The sequence below is a fragment of the Manis javanica genome, chromosome 12, assembly GCF_040802235.1.
Source record: "Manis javanica isolate MJ-LG chromosome 12, MJ_LKY, whole genome shotgun sequence".
NCBI classification, from domain to species: domain Eukaryota; kingdom Metazoa; phylum Chordata; class Mammalia; order Pholidota; family Manidae; genus Manis; species Manis javanica.
The window spans coordinates 24,692,173-24,715,443 of NC_133167.1; the positions used below are offsets into that span (position 1 = coordinate 24,692,173).

General features: G+C 36.8%; 1 protein-coding gene and 1 non-coding gene across 19 annotated transcripts in view; both read right to left on the bottom strand.

Moving 5' to 3' along the window:
* The window catches only part of UNC80 (unc-80 homolog, NALCN channel complex subunit), a 211,550-nt gene that overhangs the window by 67,598 nt on the left and 120,681 nt on the right, over positions 1–23,271 (bottom strand). For 11 of the 18 annotated variants that reach the window (XM_073218177.1, XM_073218174.1, XM_073218173.1 and 8 more), the window contains 8 exons: positions 22,191–22,395; positions 14,977–15,158; positions 14,352–14,483; positions 11,857–12,043; positions 11,114–11,245; positions 8,851–8,994; positions 6,093–6,193; positions 4,990–5,076 (listed from right to left, as the gene is read on the bottom strand). In XM_073218177.1, the coding sequence (XP_073074278.1) occupies positions 4,990–5,076; positions 6,093–6,193; positions 8,851–8,994; positions 11,114–11,245; positions 11,857–12,043; positions 14,352–14,483; positions 14,977–15,158; positions 22,191–22,395 (1,170 nt within the window). The remainder of the gene's footprint in view (positions 1–4,989; positions 5,077–6,092; positions 6,194–8,850; positions 8,995–11,113; positions 11,246–11,856; positions 12,044–14,351; positions 14,484–14,976; positions 15,159–22,190; positions 22,396–23,271) is intronic. The other 7 variants (XM_073218179.1, XM_036990761.2, XM_036990759.2 and 4 more) reach the window with 3 other exon arrangements.
* On the bottom strand, positions 4,495–4,601 carry LOC118966989 (U6 spliceosomal RNA). The gene has a single exon (XR_005053748.1). It is a non-coding gene; the product is annotated as a U6 spliceosomal RNA (small nuclear RNA).

The following is a 23,271-nucleotide window of genomic DNA, read 5'->3' on the forward strand; positions in this document are numbered from 1 at the left end:
TTCATGATAATATCTCTCAACAAAATGGGTATAGAGGGCAAGTACCTCAACATATAAAGGCCATATATGACAAACCCACAGCCAACATCATACTTAACAGCAAGAAGCTGAAAGCTTTTCCTCTGAGATCGGGAACAAGACAGGGATGCCCACTCTCCCCACTGTTATTCAACATAGTACTGGAGGTCCTAGCCATGGCAATCAGACAAAACAAAGAAATACAAGGCATCTAGATTGGTAAAGAAGAAATTAAACTGTCACTATTTGCAGATGACATGATATTGTACATAAAAAATCCTAAAGACTCCACTCCAAAACTACTAGAACTAATATCTGAATTCAGCAAAGTTGCAGGATACAAAATTAATACACAGATATATGTTGTTTTCCTATACACTAATGATAAACTAGCAAAAGAGAAATCAGGAAAACAATTCCATTCATAATTGCATCAAAAAGAATAAAATACCTAGGAATAAACCTAACCAAGGAAGTGAAAGAGCTATACCCTGAAAACTACAAGACACTCTTAAGAGAAATCAAACAGGACACTAACAAATGGAAACTCATCTATGCTCTTGGCTAGGAAGAATTAATATTGTCAAAATGGCCATCCTGCCTAAAGCAATCTACAGATTCAATGCAATCCCTATCAAAATACCAACAGCATTCTTCAATGAACTGAAACAAATAGTTCAAAAATTCATGTGGAACCACAGAGGACCCCGAATAGCCAAAGCAATCCTGAGAAGGAAGAATAAAGCAGGGGGGATCATGCTTTCCAACCTCATGCTCTACTACAAAGCCACAGTAATAAGACAATTTGGTACTGGCACAAGAACAGACACACAGACCAGTGGAACAGAATAGAAAGTCCAGATATTAACCCAAACATATATGGTCAATTAATATACAATAAAGGAGCCATGGACATAAAATTAGGAAATGACAGCCTTCAACAGCTGGTGTTAGCAAAACTGGACAGCTACATATAAAGAATGAAACTGTATCATTGTCTAACCCTATTCACAAAATTAAATTTGAAATGGATCAAAGATCTGAATGTAAGTCATGAAACCATAAAACTCTTCCAAAAAAACATAGGCAAAAATCTCTTGGACATAAACATGAGCAACTTCTTCATGAACATATCTCCCCAGGCAAGGCAAACAAAAGCAAAAATGAACAAGTAGGACTATATCAGGCTGAAAAGGACACCATCAATAGAACAAAAAGGCAACCTATAGTATGGGAGAGTATATTCATAAATGACATAGCCGATAAAGGCTTGACATCCAAAATATATAAAGAGCTAACACACCTCAACAAACAAAAAGCAAATAATCCTATTAAAAATGGGCACAGGATCTGAACAGACACTTCTCCAAAGAAGAAATTCAGATAACCAACAGACACATGAAAGGATGCTCCACATCACTAATCGTCAGAGAAATGCAAATTAAAACTACAAGGAGATATCACCTCACACCAGTAAGGATCGCCACCATCCAAAAGACTAACAACAAATGTTGGCAAGGATGTGGAGAAAACAGGAACCCTCCTACACTGCCGGTGGTAATGTAAATTAGTTCAACCATTGTGGAAAGCAGTATGGAGGTTCCTCAAAAAACTAAAAATAGAAATACTATTTGACCCAGGAATTCCTTCCTAGGAATTTACCCTAAGAATGCAGCCGCCCAGTTTGAAAAAGACAGATGCACCCCTATGTTTCTCACAGCACTTCTCACAATAGCCAGGAAATGGAAGCAACCTAAATGTCCATCAGTAGATGAATGGATAAAGAAGATGTGGTACATATACACAATGGAATATTCTTCAGCCATAAGAAGAAAACAAATCCTGCCATTTGTAACAACATGGATGGAGCTAGAGGGTGTTATGCTCAGTGAAATTAGCCAGGTGGAGAAGGACAAGTATTAAATGATTTCATTCATCTGTGGAGTATAAGAACAAAGAAAAAACTGAAGGAACAAAACAGCAGCAGACTCACAGAACCCAAGGATGGACTAACAGTTACCTAAGGGAAGGGGACTGGGGAGGATGGGTGGGAAGGGAGGGATAAGGGGAAAAATGGGCATTATGATTAGCAGACATACTGTAGTGGGAGGGGCACAGGGAAGGCAATATAGCACAGAGAAGACAAGTAGTGATTCTATAGCATCTTACAACACTGATGGACAGTGACTGTAATGGGATATGTGGGGGAGAGTTGATGATGGGGGAGCCTAGTAAACAATGTTTCTCATGTAATTGTAGATTAATGATACCAAAAGAAGAAAAAAAGAAAAGGAAATGCACAACAAAATCAGAAAGAAATAATATAAAAGTCCCCCCCAACCATGATTTTTATCCATTGTTTCTTTAAAAATTTATCCTAGAAAGCTTTCTAGTTACATTGAAAGAATCAGTGTTGCTAACCTAATCTGCTCTGGTGGTTCTGAAGGCTGAACCCTGGATGAGGGCCAGACCTAATCCTATTAGAAATCCATAAAGGAGGAAAAGTTGGGAAGTCCAATGGGTCTCAGGTGCCTTGATCAATCATAAATGAGGCTTCCTGAAGACTCAGACAGTACTTCTGAATCTGTCTTGCATGCCTATTAATGCAGCCTACTGATGTCTGGAATGGTTGGGATGGACCTTTCTCTTGTACAGTAGGAGAAGGGTGATTGAGATGGCAGGCATGCTCAAGAAGTGTTAGTGCATATCTGCAAGTTGAGGATTTGGAGATTTATTCCCTTAAAAATATCTGGGTACCAAACCCTTTCAAATGGCTTCACATACCCCCCAGATGTGCTCATATCCCAGGTTGAAGATCACTGGGTCAAATTACGCAGTGGGTTTAAACATCTCTAACAAAGTGTGGAAGAGACAGGTCAGTGTCTTCAATTTCCCCACCAGACACATCCGTAATAGTTAGAAAAAAAAAAAGATATATTTAGAGTTATGGCTTAAAAATGACTCTGCTCTACACTGTTTTGCCATTCTGAGTAAAGACCCTTTCCCTAGTCTACCCAAAGCATCCATGTGCTTGGGATTGGGGGGGAAGATAAATGTCTAGACAGAAAAGCACAAACTAGAATTTATATTCATGCAAAACAAGATTATACATCAAGGCCAAAGTGTTGCCAGCCCTTTTCTCTATTAGCTCATCAATTACCTAGTTGGGAGGACTTATGTATACCATTAAGGCTTATTTGGAATTGACAGAAGACAGAATGGCAGAAGGGAAATGAAATATCCATCTTCTTGTCCCAGGGCTAAAGAACAAAGGAGAGCAATGGTCCCAGTAAGCATTTTCCCTACCCAGTGACCTGGGGGAGGGCAGGCATGCTTTGCCACCAGTCTCTGTTCGGGTGTCTGACAGGAGTTTACCTCAGAGCCTTTCGATACCACCTGGATGCAATGTAAACTTGGCAGGACACATACGTAAACTGAGAGAGGCCCTGATATTTGGCTCTGATAATCTACCTTTGTTTTTTTGTGTGGTGTAGACAGGACCAAGAAATAGAAAGTTTGGCTGAGAACTCTCTGGATAGAATTGCCAGAGGCTTGCTGTCCCTGAGCAGGATGCTCTGGCCGGTTGAAGCCATATGGGACTCACAACCAGAACTCAGAGAAGTCTACAGCACCAGTATGAACTGAAGTTCAATCTCTGAGCAAACCCCACAGAGAGAAGACAGGCCCTTAATTACAGCACCCATTGACTTTCTCTTCTGCCAGCTGGGCATCCAGCAACCAGCCAGAAAAAGAGCATTCATTTTGTTTTACAGAGGGAGGGGCCAGAGCAAAGGTTTGACAAGGGGTAGAATGTTGAACAAAGGCCTTTTTTCTCCCTGACTCCACAGAGTGTTTTTAGATAAAAGTGGTTGGAAGGAAGGAGAATTCCTGGAGACTAAGTACTTTAGTCAAGAGAGACTTAACACTATCCAAAGTTACTATTTATATATTTTCATCAATCTGCACTTAAAACTGGATTGGACACTTATTTATATTTTTTCCCTTGCCAACCAGCAGGTGGGCACTCAAAAGGAAAAACCAGATCAGTCATAGACGAGAGAAAGGAATTACAAATTTCTTCTGCACACTAGAGTTGTAGTCCAAGTTAAATTTATCATTTTGCTGCAGATGCATATGGATAGGTCTTCTATTTCCCCACCTGCTAGAAGATTGATGAAAGTATGGGAGAAAGGAGAAGTTCTCCCCACAGAGAGATTCACTTAGCCATCTGTCTGCCTGGATGAAGGTGCAATTTCAAAGAACAGGCATCATGCCAATGGTCCCAAAACTACATATTCATTTGGGGTGTAAAGAGGAGAATATGAAAAAACAAGCAAATTCTGGAGGGTTCAGGAAGGAGCTGTCAGAATGGTTTAAAGCATAGTTGCCATGGAAAAAGCACTTACAAATACTTTTCATCTAGGGTAACATTTATCTCTGTGTGTGTGTGCATTTTATTTTATTATTGTTATTATTTTTTATATGGAATGCTTCACAAATTTGCATGTCATCCTTGGACAGAGGCCATGCTAATCTCCTCTGTATCATTCTAATTTTAGTATATGTGCTGCCGAAGTGAGCACATATCCTAGACGGATATCCTGCCACTTGCAACAACAGTGTATTTTAAACTGAGATAGGAAAAGGGGAAAAATGACTAGAAGTGATATATACGCTTCCTCAATAGAAAGCCAGAACTAAGAATGAACACAAGGAAGTTGTACAACGCTAACAGGAAGACAGGAAATTGCACTTCTGAGCACCCACCGTATGCTAAGGATTGTGCCAGGTGGGTATTCCTCATACAAACAGTGGTGAATTTAGCTGGCGGTGTAATTTAGCTGACAATTCACCTTCAGTCACATAATTGATGGAGACTTAATGGAAAAAAAATCTCCTAAGACCTTTTTTTTAATGTTCCTCCTTCCCACTTGGAAATGAACATTTAACCTACTGAAGCCTGAAACTCACCAAGTAGTTGAATAGGATGTGAGATGTCTGAGCGGGAAAGTCTCCAATATTCAGGAGAAGTTTGCGCAGCATGTACATTAACTCATCCTAAAGGAAGAACAGAATTTCTATGTCTCATTCAGCTGTCATACTGTAGGAAATAAAATTAACTTCTTGAAAAGCAAGTGGGGTGAAAATTTTCTTACTTTTGCCCACATATTGATTTCTATTACGTTCAGCATTTTAATATAGTATGTGTGATACTCATTAAATAGTATTTAAGCTACTGTAACACCTTCTTCTAGAAACTAACCTATGAAACCACTGAGCAGCAGTCAGTCAAAATTTTTTAAAAACAAAAGGTTAGACTGTGTCTATAGGTCACTGGCAAATCACTGGAAATCTGCATATTTACTCAGCTATGCTATGGTTGCCAAGTGTGATGGAAATGTGAGCCAAACTGTTTTGAGAAGCCATTAAACAAATCACGCTGACTGAACTTCATAGTTCTACTTTCTAGGTTTCAAGTCAAAGATATAAAGCTACCTCCAAGAGGGTAAATGGAGATGTCTGTAATTAGCCTTACCTTCCAGAAAATAAACCTAATCTTCCAGTAAACAGGACCATAACACAGAAATGAACGAATAATTTTTAATCCTAAATGTATTTTGCTATTACTCAGAAAATTACTTTTATTTGGCATTATTTTCTTACAGGGTGGCCTGGTAAGTTAGCATCTTTGATTAATGGAAAGTTTCAACATATTCTAATAATTCTACTTGCATCACAGACTACAGAGCAATCAGAATTCAACAAATGTGCCTACTGATAGAAACTTTATACTGAATTTACTCCTTATTTAAAAGACTGAGAATCTTTCGGGATCTAGAGTCATCATTAGCAGTGTACCATCCACATATAGAGGCACCAGCTAATGGAGACATTTGAAAGAAAACAGCAAAGTTTAATATTGTCCATCGTGATCATTATCTAAAGTACTCATTGGCTAAGTGTCAGAGGACATTGATATTGTGAGCATGGCACAATATAAAGTCCACTGCTCACTTTTAACAGTGGTCACACACACAGACACACAGCTGCACTATAAAGAAAGAGGAATTTACTTGTCTATTGCTGATGGTCAGTTTTTCCAGAAAATGTCGAAGAACTGTTGATGGATCTTCAATTAGACAATTCCATAAGACTTGCTGGGCCACAGCGCTCACTTTAGAGGAGAAAGGAAATTGAACATTTCTCTTAAGATGGAGATAGACCTATTAGATAAAGTATTTAAACAATTTACTAAGTTTTAATTTAGTTTTTTTGTGCCTTAACAAGATTCTGTGATCTCTTTTTCTATTGAAAGGTGGCTATTTGTTCTCTTTGTTGTTGTGTCTGAACATTTTCACCTGTAAAGAAAAGGTAACAAAAAAATATATATAAGATGGTCTTTAGGTATTAGCGTTGCTTATGTAAAGAACACATTTGTGATGTGCAATGGAATCTAATTCAGCCTGAAAAGATGGATATCCTGCCACTTGCAACAATGTAGATGGGCTTTGAGGATATTATGTTATGTGAAAAAAGTCACAAAGAGAAATATAATACTGTATGATGTCACTTGTATGTGGAATCTAAAAAAAAAAAAACGAAACTCATAGAGTACAGACTGGTAGTTGCTAGAGGCAGGGGGTAGGGAGTGGAGGAAATAAGTGAGGTGGTCAAAATGCACATACTTCCAGTTATATGATAAATAAATCCTGGGGATTTAATGTACAGCATGGTTACAATGCTGTATTGTATATCTGAAAGTTGCTAAGAAAGTAGATCTTAGAAGTTCCCATCCTAAGAAAAAAACGAATAACTATGTGTGGTGATGAATGTTAACTAAATTTATTGTGATAATCATCTTGCAATATATACATATATATCAAACAATTATATTGTAGACCTAAAACTAATACAATGTTATATTCAGCTATACCTCATTTTTTTTAAAGTATATAATTGTGAATCTTTGTTTTGGAAATCATCCTAATATTAGCATTGGCAAATATTAGAGTCATATTTCACTATTGTATAGATAAATTCCTTAACTAATTATTTGGTCTTTAGAAACTATGTTTTGGTTTAGAATGCATATGAATTAGAGATGATCATTTACTCTTCACACAAATGCCTTAAATAGAATCTCCTTCAGCAAGATAAAATAGTTGAGCCAGTAGTAATTAGGCTTCCATTTCTGATAAGGATGGCTTAGGAATAAATTATTCCCAATGTGAAACAAAGTACTACTTATTTGGGAAAGGTGGTCAGGCTAAGACTGTCTATAAATGTCCAATCTAAGAAAGCAGGTGGGTAAAAGTGAGCGGTGGGTAAGCACTGGGTGATCCGCAGTCTACATGGTTTAATTAGCTTACTTTTCCAAGCTCAGAATATAGAATTTAGCATGAATTTATTATTCAGCATATATTTTAGATGATGCGAATTGTTTGCTTCAGAAACTAACTATCCAATTAAAATTAAGAGCTATATAAATAAATATTAAAAGATATAAATGTAAGCTTTAGCTTTCATGTGTTTTCATAGATAATTAAAATAGGTATGGGTTTTTCTTAGGTTGAAATTGGCTGCAAAATTGCCATTATAATGCTTTTATTCTAATTGAATAGGGCAATTTAATGCTTAAAACTATGAAAAGTACAGGAAAATACAGAAAAATAAGACTGGTGAGTGTAACAATCATAGGAACAACTGCAAGCATTTTGGAGTGTGTCCTTTTATATATATGAAATATATATTTGCACATATTTTTAAACAATACCCTGTAGAAAGTATTCTTTAGTACTCAGTTTTTTACTTACCAATATATTGAACACTTTTTATATTAATATTTTTCTAGAATGTTATGTCTAATGTGCATAAGATGCTGTTACATGGAGGTACCACAATGAACTAACTGCCTGTTGTTGGACATTCAAACCCTTTTCAAGTATTTGTTATTACTTTAAATAATGTACAATGTACAGCATCTGTATAAACCTTTACACAGCCCTCCTAATTGCCTCAGGAAACTACTAGAAGTCAAAATCTATGTCAAAGGTTTTCACATTTTTAAGGTTTTTGACACATATCATGAAATTTTGTTCCAGAATGCTTGTATTGGATTCTACATACCCGTTAGCAAGATGCTGAAAAGAAGAGGATCCTCTTTTCCCTGAATCTTTACCAACTATGGATATTTTCATTTAAAATGCTCTTCGCAATTTTTTAGCTGAAATGTAAGATTTCATTGTTGTTTTAAGCAACAATGCTGTTTATAGATGTTATTGGATTAATTGTGTTTATATCCTTTACCTGTTTTTCTAATTGGGGTTTCAGAAAATCATTATTGACTCACAAGCGTTTTTTAAAATAACATTAAGAATGTTATATTAATATAATCACACATGTAACACCTCTTTACCCCTGGCTTTTCATTTCACTTGACAATTATTTTCTTTGGGTAGTACCTCTTGGAAGGCACTTAAGTGGGAGAGGTGGCATTGGTGGTGCCCAGTCAATAGCTAAGATTTCTAAGGTGGCCAAAATTACTATTTGATTTCCATGTGGCCACATAAGTGTCGTTCTGTCCTCTGGTCATAAAGAATGCTCCTGGGCCAAATAACTTATTTTACATGCAATTTCTGGGTTGTAAAGCTGGTGGGAGGAGGAGATGGGGAAAGCAATAGTGTTAGCACAGTGTACTACAAATCTGTAATTATAATATATGCATAAAACCACTCAACACATGATCAGGAGTTCATATCATCAAGAGCACGCTATTGGACAGCCTAAGTATTTTGTTGGAGTTACTGATGGTTTTACTAGTCAAAACTGTACCTGCTACTCCATCTTCCCGCACCTCACCATCTTCCATGAGATGAACAATGGGGAGCACGGCTGCACAGATGCATGCTGGGAACACTGCCTGTGGGGGCTGAGGCACATGGTGGTTTGGTGTGTGTTCGGTGGTGTGCTCCTCATCTGAAGGGGGAGACAGAATTGGCATAAATGGGGTGCTTTTCTCAGAATTGTAATTCTAATGTAACAACAGTTCTCAGCTCAAGGTCTACTTAACATTTTTTGTGCACAACTATTTAGTTGTCCCAGCATAATTTGTTGAAAAAACTATTCTTTGCCCATTGAATGTTCCTAGCACCCTTTCCAAACATGAAACCAACATAAATCCAATGTTTTACTTCTGGTAGTTCAGTTCTAGTCCCTTGATCTTTATGTCAATCCTTATGTTAACATCAATCTTGATTACTGCAGTTTTGTACTTAAGTTCTGAAACTGGCAAGTGTGAGTCCTCAACTTTGTTCTTCATTTCCAAGATTATTTGGTGGAGCAATCAGAACCCTCCTACCTTTTGGCAGGAATATAAAATGATACAGTCACTTTTGAAAATAGACTATTTTCTCCACAAAGCTTGTTCATAACTGCAAATAGCAGCATAATTCATAATAGCCAAAAAAAATGGAAACCACCAAACATCCTCTACCTGATGAACTGACAAATAAAATGAGATATATCCCTATAATGGAACATAACCTGGTAATAAGAAGGAATGAAGAATTTATATATGACACACACAAATGAACCTTGAAAATACTAGGTTAAATGAAAGAATCCAGTCATAAAAGGCCACATATTGTATGATTCCATTTATGTGAAATGTGTAGAATAGGCAATTCCATAGAAATAAGGAATAGATTATTACTTGTCAGGAGTTGAGGGAAGTGGTAGATAAGAGCTAATTAGATAGTGGTGTTGATTGTGTACTCTATGAATACACTAATAACCACAGCACTGAGCACTTCAAAAGGCTGAATTTTATGTATGTGAATTATATCTTAATAAAGGTGTTATTAAAAAAAATACAGATGTGCCTTGAATCCCATCCCATAAATTGTGATTAATTACTATCAGTCATTTTTGAAGTTTCCCAGGGTTGTGCAGCCAAGGGTTGAGAACCACTGATTTCTGCACCACTTTTTGACAACCTTATAAATCAGTGATGAAATTTGTATATTCGTGAAGCAGTGAGTTCCAGTTATTCATTATTAGAGAAACATATTTCTTAAATTCTTGGAACTGAAGAATATTACATTTCCACCTTGGGATCAGATTTACTGCAGGAGTAGCCTGAACTTTGGTCTTTTGATGTTTTCCCAGCATAATTTGTTAAATCACAGTGTCCGCCCCACCTCCCTTATTTGTGAGAGATACGTTAAAGATTTGTGAATGGATGCTGGAAACTGTATGTATTTTCCTATACATATACTATATTTTTCCTATACATACCTACCTATGACAAAGTTTAATTTATAAAGGTACCTTTAATAAATTAACATTAATAATAAAAAAGAATAATTACAATGTACTGTAATAAAAGTTATGTGAATTGGTCTCTCTCTCAAAATAACTATTACATACTGTACTCAGCCTCTCATCATGATGATGTGAGATGACAGATGTCCATGTGATGAGATGCAGTGAGGTGAGTGATGTGGGCATTGTGACATAGTGCTACTAACATGGACTTGATGATGTATCAGAAGGAGGATCATCTGCTTCAGGACTGCATGTAACTGAAACTGAAAAAGTCTTGGAGAGCAAAATCATGGATAAGAAGGGACTACTGTATCCCAGAACAGCATTGTAAAGCATTCTATGGGGTCTTGGTCAGATACTAGAATCCCCTGAATAGATTTAAAAATGCTGATGTGTGGGTCCCACCTTAGAGATTCCAATTTGATCTTGGGTGTGTCTGGGGCATTTTTGTAAAGCTCCCCAGCTGATTGTAATGTATACCCAGGGTTGAAAACTGTTAACTGCCTAGAATAATGCCTACCAAACCCTCAGCACAGGATTCCATGTGATGTAATTAAAATAGAGCCAAGTATGAAAGGACAATTGATGGGTAAAGTCAATAATAATACTTTTTAGAGTATCATTCAACCTAATATTTTTTATAATTTCACGTTGTGAAACAAGTTATTTAATGAAGATAGTATAGTGAAGTGAGATAATAATATTCACTGGAAAATGTTTCCAAACATACATCAGGAGGAACAGAGAGCATATTTGCAAGAGGACACACCTTCAGCACTGACGGCTGAACGCACCGACCAGACTGACCCTCGGCGGAAGGAGTAGTTCCTGTGGGAAGTGCTGGAGGTACAGGATGGACTGACAGACAGTCGACGGGATGCCAGATTGGTGACTTCTTCTACTGGCAAAGAAAATGGGGAATGTGAACTTTGATTTTATAACAAACAGGTTATCATCACTGCAACTATAGCTGTCCTTACATCACAACTGTACAGTGCTCTCAGAGCACAGGCTTAAGTAATTTAGAGAGTACTTAGGAAGAGAAATAAAAAACAATTTACAGGAAGACAGAAAATTCCTCCCAAAGATTCCACCAAAGCAGGGTAGAGAATCACTGAATTTAGAATGGCTTGTAAATCATTTTCTGATACCAACCAGGCCTGTACTTGTAAAGGTTGAAAGTAGATAGTGGACTAACCCCTTATTTAATGGGGAAAGATTGACTGCTTTTACTTGAACACATACCCCGGATTCAGTTGTTCCCTGAATCACAGTTACTGCTTGGGCCATCACACTGGTTTATTCAGTGTGGTAACATCCCCTTCTGTAAACAGGTCAACTCTAAGCGTTTAGAAAATGACAACTTTTCCTTTGGACAGTGTCAGGAGGTGAGACACAGCTAGAGGGAGCATATCATCTCATGTCACATAAAATTGTCAATGTTTCTTTCCAAGCAAGTCTCTCCCTTTCCCGTCACTCTGTCCCCTAAGCAGTTCCACGGGTAGAGGGCACCTTCTTCCTCTGGCTCCGAGTTTGGTGTGCACGTGGGCTCGTAGCAGGCCTCCTGGGTGATGGGGATGGCGGTGATGAGGCTGGCTTCTCGACCAAGACGTTTCTTCTCTTCCTCCTGTTGCAAGTTCTTTAAGATGTGCTCTGCTCTTTGATGGGAGCGGGACACAGCCCGGGCTGAAAAAGATTTCTATGAAGAGATGGAGGTGAGTTTATTTAACAGCAGCTCTTCTGCAACGTCACAAGTGCTAAGACTGTTCCAGTGAATTACACAAATGTATGGGTTTTTTTCAACCAACTTTCCAGGTTGTGTATATCTAAGCTATTCTTTTTCACTCAATAATTCTTCAAGAATTTCTGGAAAAAATCCTATTTTTATCCTTAGGATTTGATGTGATACTAATGATACACCCTTTCAACATTAAAATCAAATAAAAAATGTTACTACTTCATTTATTTCTAAAAATTTTTGAACTAGTTTTAAATGAATGACATTTACTTCATAAAATTAATAAAAGAGAAAGTCAGAATGATGGAAAGAAGACAAAAGAGATCTATTTCTCATATAAAGCAATTTGTTATGTCATTTATTTCATTTTTGTATCTTAGGTATTTACCACACTATAAAAACTTAATTTTTGTACATAAATACAGTAGCACTTAACAATATTTGTAGAAACAAAGTTACTGAATGGAAATTATGAGAGCTAATAGTGTTACTAAGGCTGAACGTAAAATCTGACCCTGTTTTCCAGCTGGAAAGACATAATGGATATGGAAAAATAAAGGAGAGATTATTCACTCTGCAAAATGGTTATTCTATTTGTGCTTTAATCATGATGCTTATGCTGAGACAAATTTTAAGAGCTTTGGGGACAATGTCACTGGTCTCAGAGCAGGAAAATCATCACTGAAGTTCTTCACCACCAGTTTGAAGTGTTGTCTACATACAATAGCAATTCTACATCTCTTTCTTGGCCAGTGGCCACACAGGGTTTAGAGACAGACAAGAGGTGTTGGTTGTTCTTCTGAAGGATAAAAATAAATCATAGAAGCTGCCTTTTTGCCTGACCTTAACATAAGATCAAACACAAGATTAAGGCTTTCCTATGATGGTGACACAATAGCAATGAAGGGCATTTGGAAATTCATTTTCAGAGCCAGCAATTAGGTTGGTTTAATATAATAAGGTAAGGTCAAAATTGTGGATGGAGAGAAAGAAAACTGGATATAGAATCAGACTTGGCTTCAAATTCACTGTGAAGCTGGGAGAGAGAACATGTTTGGCTCAAATGAATCCATCACCTGTGTGGGAGAAAAACCAAAGATCCTGAAGCCAGTGGTTCAGCTGTCAGAATTACTGTGTATTTGGAGAAAGAACAAGTTGTGCCTTTCTGTTTGGCATGAAACTGTCAGATATATTGGTACTGTATGCAGAAGAGTTGAAATATTTTGATGGGTATAGAGTTCAAACAGTTTTGCAAAGAAAATTATACATGCCTAGAAAATGTATGTATGATATGCAAAAATGTTCAACCTGATTTCATATATCCAACTAACTTTTTAATGAAGTGTGAATAAAAAAGCCAATAACTTTGTTTTTTGCCATTTAAAGTGGCATTAAAAAAACTATACAAGTTAATGTGAATAAAGAAGACACTTTCCTCTTCTAATATATGAAGGCAAAATTGTTTACCATTCCTGGGGATACTTTGTGATATGTATCAAAAATCTTTACTATTGGTATACCAATTGCCCTAAATCCCCTGGGAACTTGGGTAAGGAAATAATCATGGATTTGTGTAAAGAAATGTGCTCTTTTTCTGTTTTTTTTTTTATTTGCTTTGTCTTCTAAATTTTCTACGTTAGTCTTGCAATTTAGAAAAATGTTATTCAGTAGGTAAAGAAGGCATATTTTGAAGACTCATTTTATAAAAGCACACATTTTTGGTTCTTGTCTATTATATGAACTATGTTATGTAGAGCAGTGATATACAGAGTAGCATAGCATCCGGGGATCTCCAAGGGTATTGTGATGATGGACTAATGGTCAAGGAGAAGAACAGACAAAGGTCCAAACAAGGAAACAAGAGCTGCCGACTCAGTTCTTTTCTTTTGTCCAGGCTCAATTTCATTAGCTTTCTGGCTGCTTATGTATTTTAAGTTAAATGAACTATTTGTTTTTTAATATATAGAGGCAAAAGTGCTACCTTTGGTTAAGAAATCAATGCTTAATGTTTTTAGTAGTTTTATAAGATGAACACTCCTTTGATTATAAAACAAAGCTGTTTTGGCTTGGAGGTCTAAAAATGCTTACTACCAGATGTTAGTTGTTTCCATTCTATTCACCAGAACGAAGGTCTTTTTTGGCTGATTCTATTTGTTACTAAATTCTTACAACAAGAATGAACAAATTTCCTTATACATTCATTGTTCCTCTCTCTTACATGTACAGCATCGAGCAAGAAGATATGGGAAAGGAAGTGCCTGTTACTCACAGACTGGTCTTCATTAATGGGGTCCTGGACACTCCCGCTGCACTGAGGGACCCACGGGGGGTCAAACATCGGAATGGATGGCATTCCAAGCACTGGCGAGGGCAGGGTGAAGTTTATACTGGGAGGTGGAATCTGTGAGTTGATTTCAGAAAAGGAGATGAGGAAGATGGAAACTAAGCTATAATGAGTCTAAATATAATCATGACATAATGTTACAGAGCACAGAACAAACCTCTCTGGGCCTCAGTTTATTCATTAATACAATGAAGGGCTTCAGCTATATGATCTCAATTTGTGTTAAACTGCTCACCCTCCATCTGTATACATGCAGAGAAATGTCTGGAAGACTATAACCCAAACTTATGTGCTTCCGTCTAGGGATGGTACTGAGATGGTAGTGAGATCTTGAGGTCATAGGAACTTGATTCTCTTACTCCACCCTCCTGTATGTTTCATTTTCTTTTGAAAAGCATTCCTTCATGTATCAGTTAGGTTTTCTTATATAATCAGAGAGAAATAAACAAGCATCTCTTTGGCCATACACTGGCAATTTGAGGTTGAAGGATTTAAATAAGCCTTGGGTCATGTTTGCTAATCTAATTCCCATGTGGGAAACATCCCTCACCTTAAAAATCTGCTGTGCTCCCTCCTCCATCCTGGGCCAGACCTGATAGCGAAACCTCCAGAGCGTGTGGAACTTGAGGACGGCGTTCAGCCTCTGCACCGTCTCTGGGTGGTGAAACTCAGACATCAGCATGTCGGACACGGCCTCGGGGACTTTAACCGCACACAGTAGGAACATGGCAGCTAGTGACAGTCAACAATTCATCAGTTACTCATCTTTCAACTTTTCTTGATTCTGGGGATGGGAATGGAGGAAATTGTCCCTAGCTCCTGAAAATGACACCTGAGTTGATTGTGCAAAGCCACCAGCATTGGCAAAAGCAAACCTTGTTTCAGCCACTAGAAACCAAACATCACCCTCTGTGCCACCCACAGTCTTCTGATATCCTGTGCGAGGACAGCGACAGCATGACGTTTCACCAGAATAACTCACTCAAAGCAAAGTATTCTTTGGCTCACAGTGAAGAATGAATTCCAAGGAAGCAAATGCAAAAAGGGAATACATACAGAAATACCCTTTTTTGGAAATGGCTAGAGTCATCTCATAGTAACCCTAGGACAGTACATAGAAATGTCCAGTAAAAAACTGCCTCAGTTACATTAGTTATATTAAAAATAAAATCCACATGTACACTCCATTAGAAACTTCTGCTATTCTGAGAGATAAAAGAGATTGAGAAGCCAAAAGAGATTTCATGAATCATAAAAAACCACTGTTGTTGTCTTTTAGTTTTAGAAAAAGCCAAATATCAATGAGAGAAAGGTCAGGGGCCATAATAAATTACAAAGTTAATGAATAGCAAGGCAAAAGCATAGCATAGATGGGTGATCCAGGTTCAATCATAAAAAACGTAATTTAAAATTTCTCTTGTACATTTTCCCGGGTCCTTAAAACGTGCTCAAGCTATTGCGGTAGAACAGGGGGGTTGCGTCCCAGCTCTGAAACCTCTCTGCTGTGTGAGCTCGGGCAAGACTCTTCACTTCTTTTTGCCTCTGTTTCTTTACTGGTAAAATGTCAATGATGCCGGTGATGATGATGGTGACACCTGCCTCCACATTTGTTATTTGAATAAAATAATGTATAAGAGTGTGTTTTGTAACATGAAAAGTACTACACACTTCTGAAGCATATTTTATTTTTAGACACAATGTGGTGTATGGGAAGGGCATCTATATATACAGTCAGAAGATCTGGGTTTGGTTTCATGGCTCTGCTAATTCTGAGGTGTGGGCACTTGGATAAGTCCTTCCAGCCCTATGATTTGCAGACTGCTCATCTATAAAATGGTTGTTATAAGGATCAAGTCAGATAATGCATACAGTCTGAGTTCCACATACTATCTAATATTATGGACTGGTGACCCTCCTACAGAAGCCGCCCCAGTCACAGCTCCTCCTCAGGTTTTCCAAATGAGCCAGTGCATTTCTATAACCCACGTGGCTTCACATACACTGTTTCTCTTCCTTCTAGCTTTTCTTAAAGCCCAGCCCACCTTTTCATATCTTCCATGGAAGTTGCCATGCCTGTCCTATATTTGGGGAACATGTCTTTCTCTGAAGACTCGCAGCTATCTCTGAGAAATATCTGGTGGAGAAGCAAAAATCTGAGCTTTAATATGAACAGAGATATTTTATAAAGACATTGATTGCAGAATAGCATTTAAGTGAGCAACAGGCTGGAATCAATCCTTTCTTTCTCCATGACAGCTATTGCTTTTTTGTTTGTTTCATTTTGGGTACTGAGAACTTGGTTTGGCAACTACCAAAGGTTGGGGGACCCTGAAATATGGCTGGGCAGAAATGTGGGCTGCACTCCATTTGTGGCTAGGGTCCTGCTGTTGCCAGTTCTCAAGGGAATTGTCTCCTCTTGGGGGGTTAACTTTGTTAGAAGCATCTCTGGGTCTTGGGAGGATAGTATCTTTTGCATCTTCTTTGGGGGCCCCTCTTGTATTCATGGGATTGTTTTATATTGACAGGAATATTACTGTTTGTCCCAGCTGAAACCTGACAAGGTATTTGAAGGGATTTTTTCTTTTCTTTTAAGTAGCTCTATGGTCAGAAGTTGGCCAAATTTTAAGCTTTTATTCAGAATCTTTTTGGCCTTCTCTCTAAGCTGAAATGAAACCATGGAACAAGGGGGAAAGAAAAACATTCTGAAGCCATTGTGGAATTGCTAAAACAGTCTAAAAAAACACAGCTCTAAGTCTAGAACATAGGGATCTTTAGTTTCCATCTTAGTTGAAGATCTTTTCCCTGATATAAAGAAGCAAATTGAGAATAATGTAGTTATTCTCATTATTAGGATGGCTAAGTCAGCCTCTTGATATTCAGGTTGCAGCCCAATTTTTTGAGAAACTAAAAACAATTGTGCTTGTCTAACAAATTAAGCCTTTATAAGAACAGAAATGTGGTTCTAAAAACAAATCAAAGTCCACCTATCATTTTGATCAATCCCCAAACTTCCCCTATTCATCTCAAAAGGCTTGCATACATTGTAAAATATCTGGATTTAGGAAACAAAGTTCCTCTTTGGAGAAACTTACACCCTTTTTTGTGCCTTTGAGATGTAAATGTTCTATGTGGTCTTCTCTAGGAACCCAGAGTCATCTCTTGAAATGCAACTCCAGGGAGGTATTTCTCATCAGGAAAAAATAAAAGGAAGGAGCTATTTGGGAAATTAAGTTAATGAAAAATCTTAAAAGTCTTTTCCACAAATATTAGTAAAATCTTTAGCCTCTGGTTGGGTAAGCTGAACTTTATCTGCCAGAAAAACTATTTAGATCTGTTAATAAAGTAGTCAGTTGCACATTATTGCACCTGTCTCATGGTTAAAATGTTAAGGTGAAAGCTATAGGATCTCTACATCTTTCTGTATGTTTATGTATGAATGTTATAGATGTGTGATATTTTTCTACCTCTGGGTGTTATCACCTGTAAATAGCTCTATTTAATTGGCTTGAAGACAAATAAGCATTTATGTAAATCAGATATAGTCTCAGAAACATAGAAACTAACCCAAGTGTTTTCCAAGTTCATGTGATCTAGGATAATTTTCAGTAAATAAAAGCTAGCTTAGGTTTATTTGGTTAATCAAAACAGACATGTTTTTAGAGTTATCAGCATTAAATATATTACTTTTTAATTCTACTTAGGTTTACTGAAAGTCAAATAAGCTCATGCTATCTGTTATAGAATTGGTTAGCAAGAAAGATAACTTAAGATAATGGTTAGTTGTTTAATGTCTCATGAAATGTTCATGAATAATCTAAACATAATTGTTAAGAGTAAATAAATATATGTAAATAAGATGAAAGTTTACAAGTATGTTTTTCAATAATAATTATGCTTTATGGTATGTTTACTTAAATAGTTTCCAAAATCTTTTTGGCAACTTAAAACCTTAAATTTATACTGAGATAAATTAAATGATGGATATTCATTGAATATCTAGATCATTTCCAAATAAGATAAAATATTGAAACCTTAATTACTGAATATAGGTTGATTCATTTCTGGTTTCCTTTTACATAGAAACTAAAGATATTTGGGTCTTTTAGTAAACATGTTTTTGTGCCACATTGAAAAATTTACTATGAGGAAGGATGTACTTCCAGAAATTATAAAATGTGTTTATAAATTTGTCAATACACAAAATGATAGTATAACAAATAGTCCACAGTTGCTTACTTCGTAGTTTTCACTAATAAGGGATATTAAGGGTTAAGAATTTTAATCAATATATATAATTAAAGCTACTTAGAAATAATATGGGTGAAAGTTAGGTAAGGGAAATAGAATGACTGGTTGTTCCAGAATGAGAAAGAGAAAAAAAATACAGGAAAAATCTGAATGGATATAAAAAAGTTATGGAATGTTTATGGAAAATGAATTTTAGAAAAGAAATTTTATGTGTGTTTAAGCTGACTGAAGTTGGAATGGATGTATTTAAGTTTTTAACGAATGAATTTTAATGTTGGACACTGGTACAAGATTAGAATTTGGTTTTCTCTCTGTTAAAAGGACAAAGTTTTTTTGGACTATTGGTTTGCTCTCAATAAAATATTGTGAAAGGTGTTTTTTAACCTTTTGGTTAATCTACCTGGAAAGCAAAGATTTTGTGTCTTATGAAAATAATTTACTGTGCCTTATATTGCCTTTATCAGGTCTTCGATTACTTAAGAAAATCCAATCTTAATATTACAAAAGCTAAATTTTGTTTACAACTATCTAACCTTCTGTATTTGCCTTTAGTATCTTCTGATGTCACTTTGTTAAATATGTATCTATTATTTCAAAATGATGTGAGATCCTATTTAATGAAATGTTCAAACCTTTCGACATTTTGACAACTTATCAAAATCAAGTTCTAAATGAACCCTTTTGACTTCAAAGTAACTTTGAGATTTCCCAAATGGCCCTTAGAGAGTATCAAAGAATTTGCTTCTCACCTTGAAAAAGAGAGATGTTAAACTAATTAGGTTTATTTGGTATGTTAAATTATGTGGGAAGCATTGTTAAATAAGTATGCAAAAAATCTAATGTTGTAAGAAACTAATGTTGACTCTATGGGGCCAATAAAAGCCCCTTGGAAAAACTGATCTGGTACTGTGTTTACAGGGTTCTCTATAGCCTTACCAGTTGAGTATGGAAGGTTACTTCCCACCAGGCCCAGGAACCTCAACATATCTTGGGGACCTCAAGAGAGGAACTCACCCAAATCTATAAGTATTCAGGAAAAGTCTGATGGTGAGTTCTTGGCTTGGTTTCTCAACTTGGAGAAACTTTTAAAGTCCAGTCTAAGATTCCTTATGAAAGTTCTAGTAACCATATTTTAAAAGAGCCTATAAGAAGTTCTCTCCTTCCATAGTCACTATTTTTTTCTACTCTTCTACCTTTCTGGGACAAGTATTCATTTTAGAAATAAATAAATAAAAAGAGCCTATATTTTCAATCACTATCCTTGCTGCATTTATGTAAATAATCAGGCCAAGTTTAATGAGACTAGATTTATTTTGCAAACAAATGAGTCATACTGTGATTCTGTTTGATAGAAAGGAGAGTGAGTGTAGAGGAAAAAACTCTGTTTCAGTAAGAAATTATAACATACCTTATGAATATCAGATTCTAGTCCTGTTCATTGTCTTTGAGGTTTTGCTGTATATCTGTATGCTGAACTGGATCCTTCATTCTTCTAGTTACCTCAAATATCTGGCTACAACTCTCTAAACTAGTATTTCCAATTTTTTCCCCCACCCTTCTGATTTGTTATACCTAAGAGCAAAGAGCCCTTAAACCTCCTTGGAAAGGAACATGCTAGGTCCTCCTCCTCACTACCAAGACAGCAGACAAACTTCAGTACTCAAACTTTGGGTCCACATCTCTCAATTAAAAAGGGCTCCACTAAACTCTTGGAACTGCACACCTGTTAGAGGTCTAAAATTAAAATTGACTTAAGAGGTTCCTTCCCAGAAGCAGATGGCATCTTGAGATAGACATCTCTCCTCAAGATCATGGATCATGATCTTCATCTCCAATATGAAACCTCTATTCCTTTTGCATTGTCACTATTTGGTTTTTCTCTCTGTTAATCCATGGGAAGATAATGCTCCTTAACTCTGGCAACTAGTACTGATTCTACTGCTAAGGCCATTGCTGTATAATAGCAGATATTCTTGCTGAGACGCTTTTAGGTCATAGAATGACATTGGATTACTTATAGGCTGAACTAGGAGTCTGTGCCATAGTAAATCTCCCCTGCTGCACCTGCATCAACATCTCTAGTATTATAGCAAAGAAAAGAACTTAACAAACAAGCCACTTGGCTGAAACAGGTATAGTCTCTGATTTATTTGATACCAACTGGTTTGGTACATGGGAGCCCTAGAGAAGGAGTATACTTTAGACTCTTGGTACTATCTTCCTAATAGTTATCACTGAAGTCTCCTTGGTGTGCTATGTTCTCTCAAAGGTCTTAAATGCATGTTCACAGCTCAGCAATACATCAGATGGTCTCACTGGGCTTGGAGAAGCAGAAACAAGGTGAAGAGCAGAAACAATCCTCCCACAGATCTGAACATTATAACCTGTGAATTTCATAATGAGATAAGAGCAATTTAACTCTGATGGTAACTGAGAGTGGTGCTAATATCCAAGTTTTGATCAGTCTCTCATGTATGGGAGAATGACCAAAAGGGAGCAATTGTTAAATTTGTTGAACAAGGAAACTATTAGACTGATGTGGCTCTAATGCCACAGCAGTCCACATAAGCAAACCAAAATCAAAGCCTGTAAATGCTTTAAGGTTATGAACACTAAGGACAAGCAGTCACAAAGAGCCAACTAGGATTGAAGCTCCAGCCAATCAATTATTGCTTAGCTTTGCTTCTACCTTTTCTCCGTAAAAGTCTCTCCCTGAGCTCCTGTTGGCAGAGTGAACCACTTCTGGTTCGCTGCCACCTGATTCAAATAGATTTTTGCTCAAATAAACTCTTAAAATTAAAAAAAAAAAAAGCTCTCCTATATACAAATGAAAAATGGTAAGTGCAAAAGTCCTTATGGCATGTCCTATTTGTATGAAAAAGGAAACATGTAATATATAGATACATACTTAGGTACATATATGTGCAAAGTGTACCCTAGGATTCCTGAGAAACTAAAATTGTTGCCTTTGGGGAAAGAGACTGGGAGTTACTGGAAAAAGGGTGATATTTTAAGTTCATACACTTTTGCATTATTTTGAATTTTTCCATATGCATTTTTGTGATTAAAATAACCATATAAAATTAAAGGAATATGTACAAAAAGTTGGAAAAAGCTGAAGAGCCCCTATTTTGCATCTACCATTTTACAGTTATGGGGCTTTGGATATGTCACTTAAATTTCAACAAACTTGTTTTGCTGTTGTGATTTACACATAGAACATTCTTCACATAAGATCTAATAAAGTTAATGGTAAGAGGTTATGGTAAATCTGGGTAATCACAACACACAAAGAATTTTATGTTTTGTGAAATACTGTGCAAATGTAGGCTGTGGGGAAAATCATTCTCGACAATTTGCCAATTGGGAGAGAAATACTGCTGTTGTGTAAACTACATGGTGAAATGAAAGGGTGCACACAGAACTTAGGCCTGCCTCCCTATAATGCATAACTCTGTCTAGAGTTCTAGCAATTGCTGTCAATCTGACCTATAAGTGAAAAGGGAGTGGATGTACCTCTCTCTTGTTTAAACACTGGGATGAGCGGCAGCAGGACCAGGGTCCCAGGTGGTCTTTCTTTACCTGCCGCCCCTGCCATGTGCTCATCCATGCTGAGCAGGAGTTCCCAGGCAGCTGGCTGGATGTCTCCGTACATCTCCTCTGTCAGAATTGGTGCCGCCTTGATTAGCAGAGATAAGGGAGCAGGCGACAGGCTCATCACCTGGAAAAAGATGGAAGTCAGGTCTTAAAATCTTTAAAAACACTGACTGCTGTATTCCTCTTGAAACGTAAGTATAAAGTCCCCTTTCTCTGCTTTCCTTAAATGACCTTAAAATACTTTCTAAAGTGGGGCATATTTATTGGCACGGTGTATAATAAGCTTTATGCATTGTTAGTTGGTGTGTAATTCAAAAAAATCATGCTAATTTTATAAAGCTTTCACCACAAAAACTATTTTGCAAACACCTAAGGAATAAACTCTAAAATAAGTACAGCTCTATGAGAAAAGAAAGACTCCAGCCCATATATCTTTGTGCTAAAAGTCTTGATAGACTTTCAAAGCATCCTATTTTCCTTCCTTTAGGAGCTGATTTCCACTGGAAACTTTGAGCAGCCTCTAATTATAAAGGAGTTCCTTTCAGAAAGTTAGTTTTCTACGCCAGTGAATCTGGATGTCATTTTCCCTTTGAAACATTATACATTATGTATATTGCTCCAGATTAGCCTACAAAATCCTATTTAATTCATTATTTCAGATAATTTAGGTGATAAAGATAGGTTTTGGGCAAGTCTAGGTTTTTAACTGTCATTTCAAATACTTTTCAGAAAAAACAGGAAAAGCTTTTTACCACCTTGGGGAAATGTATTATAATACAGAGCTTAAATTGTAAGAACAATATATCAATGTATCAAGCAAGCACTGAATAAGTAGGTAAGCATACTCTCTCCTATAATCCATGCAATAATCCTTTGAAATGGGCCTAATGTTATAATTCCCATTTTAGAGATAAGGCAAATAAAGACAGAGAAATTAAGTAACTTTCTCAAGGTCCCAGGGCCAGAGTGGCAGATGTAGAATTTGAACACAGACCACCTC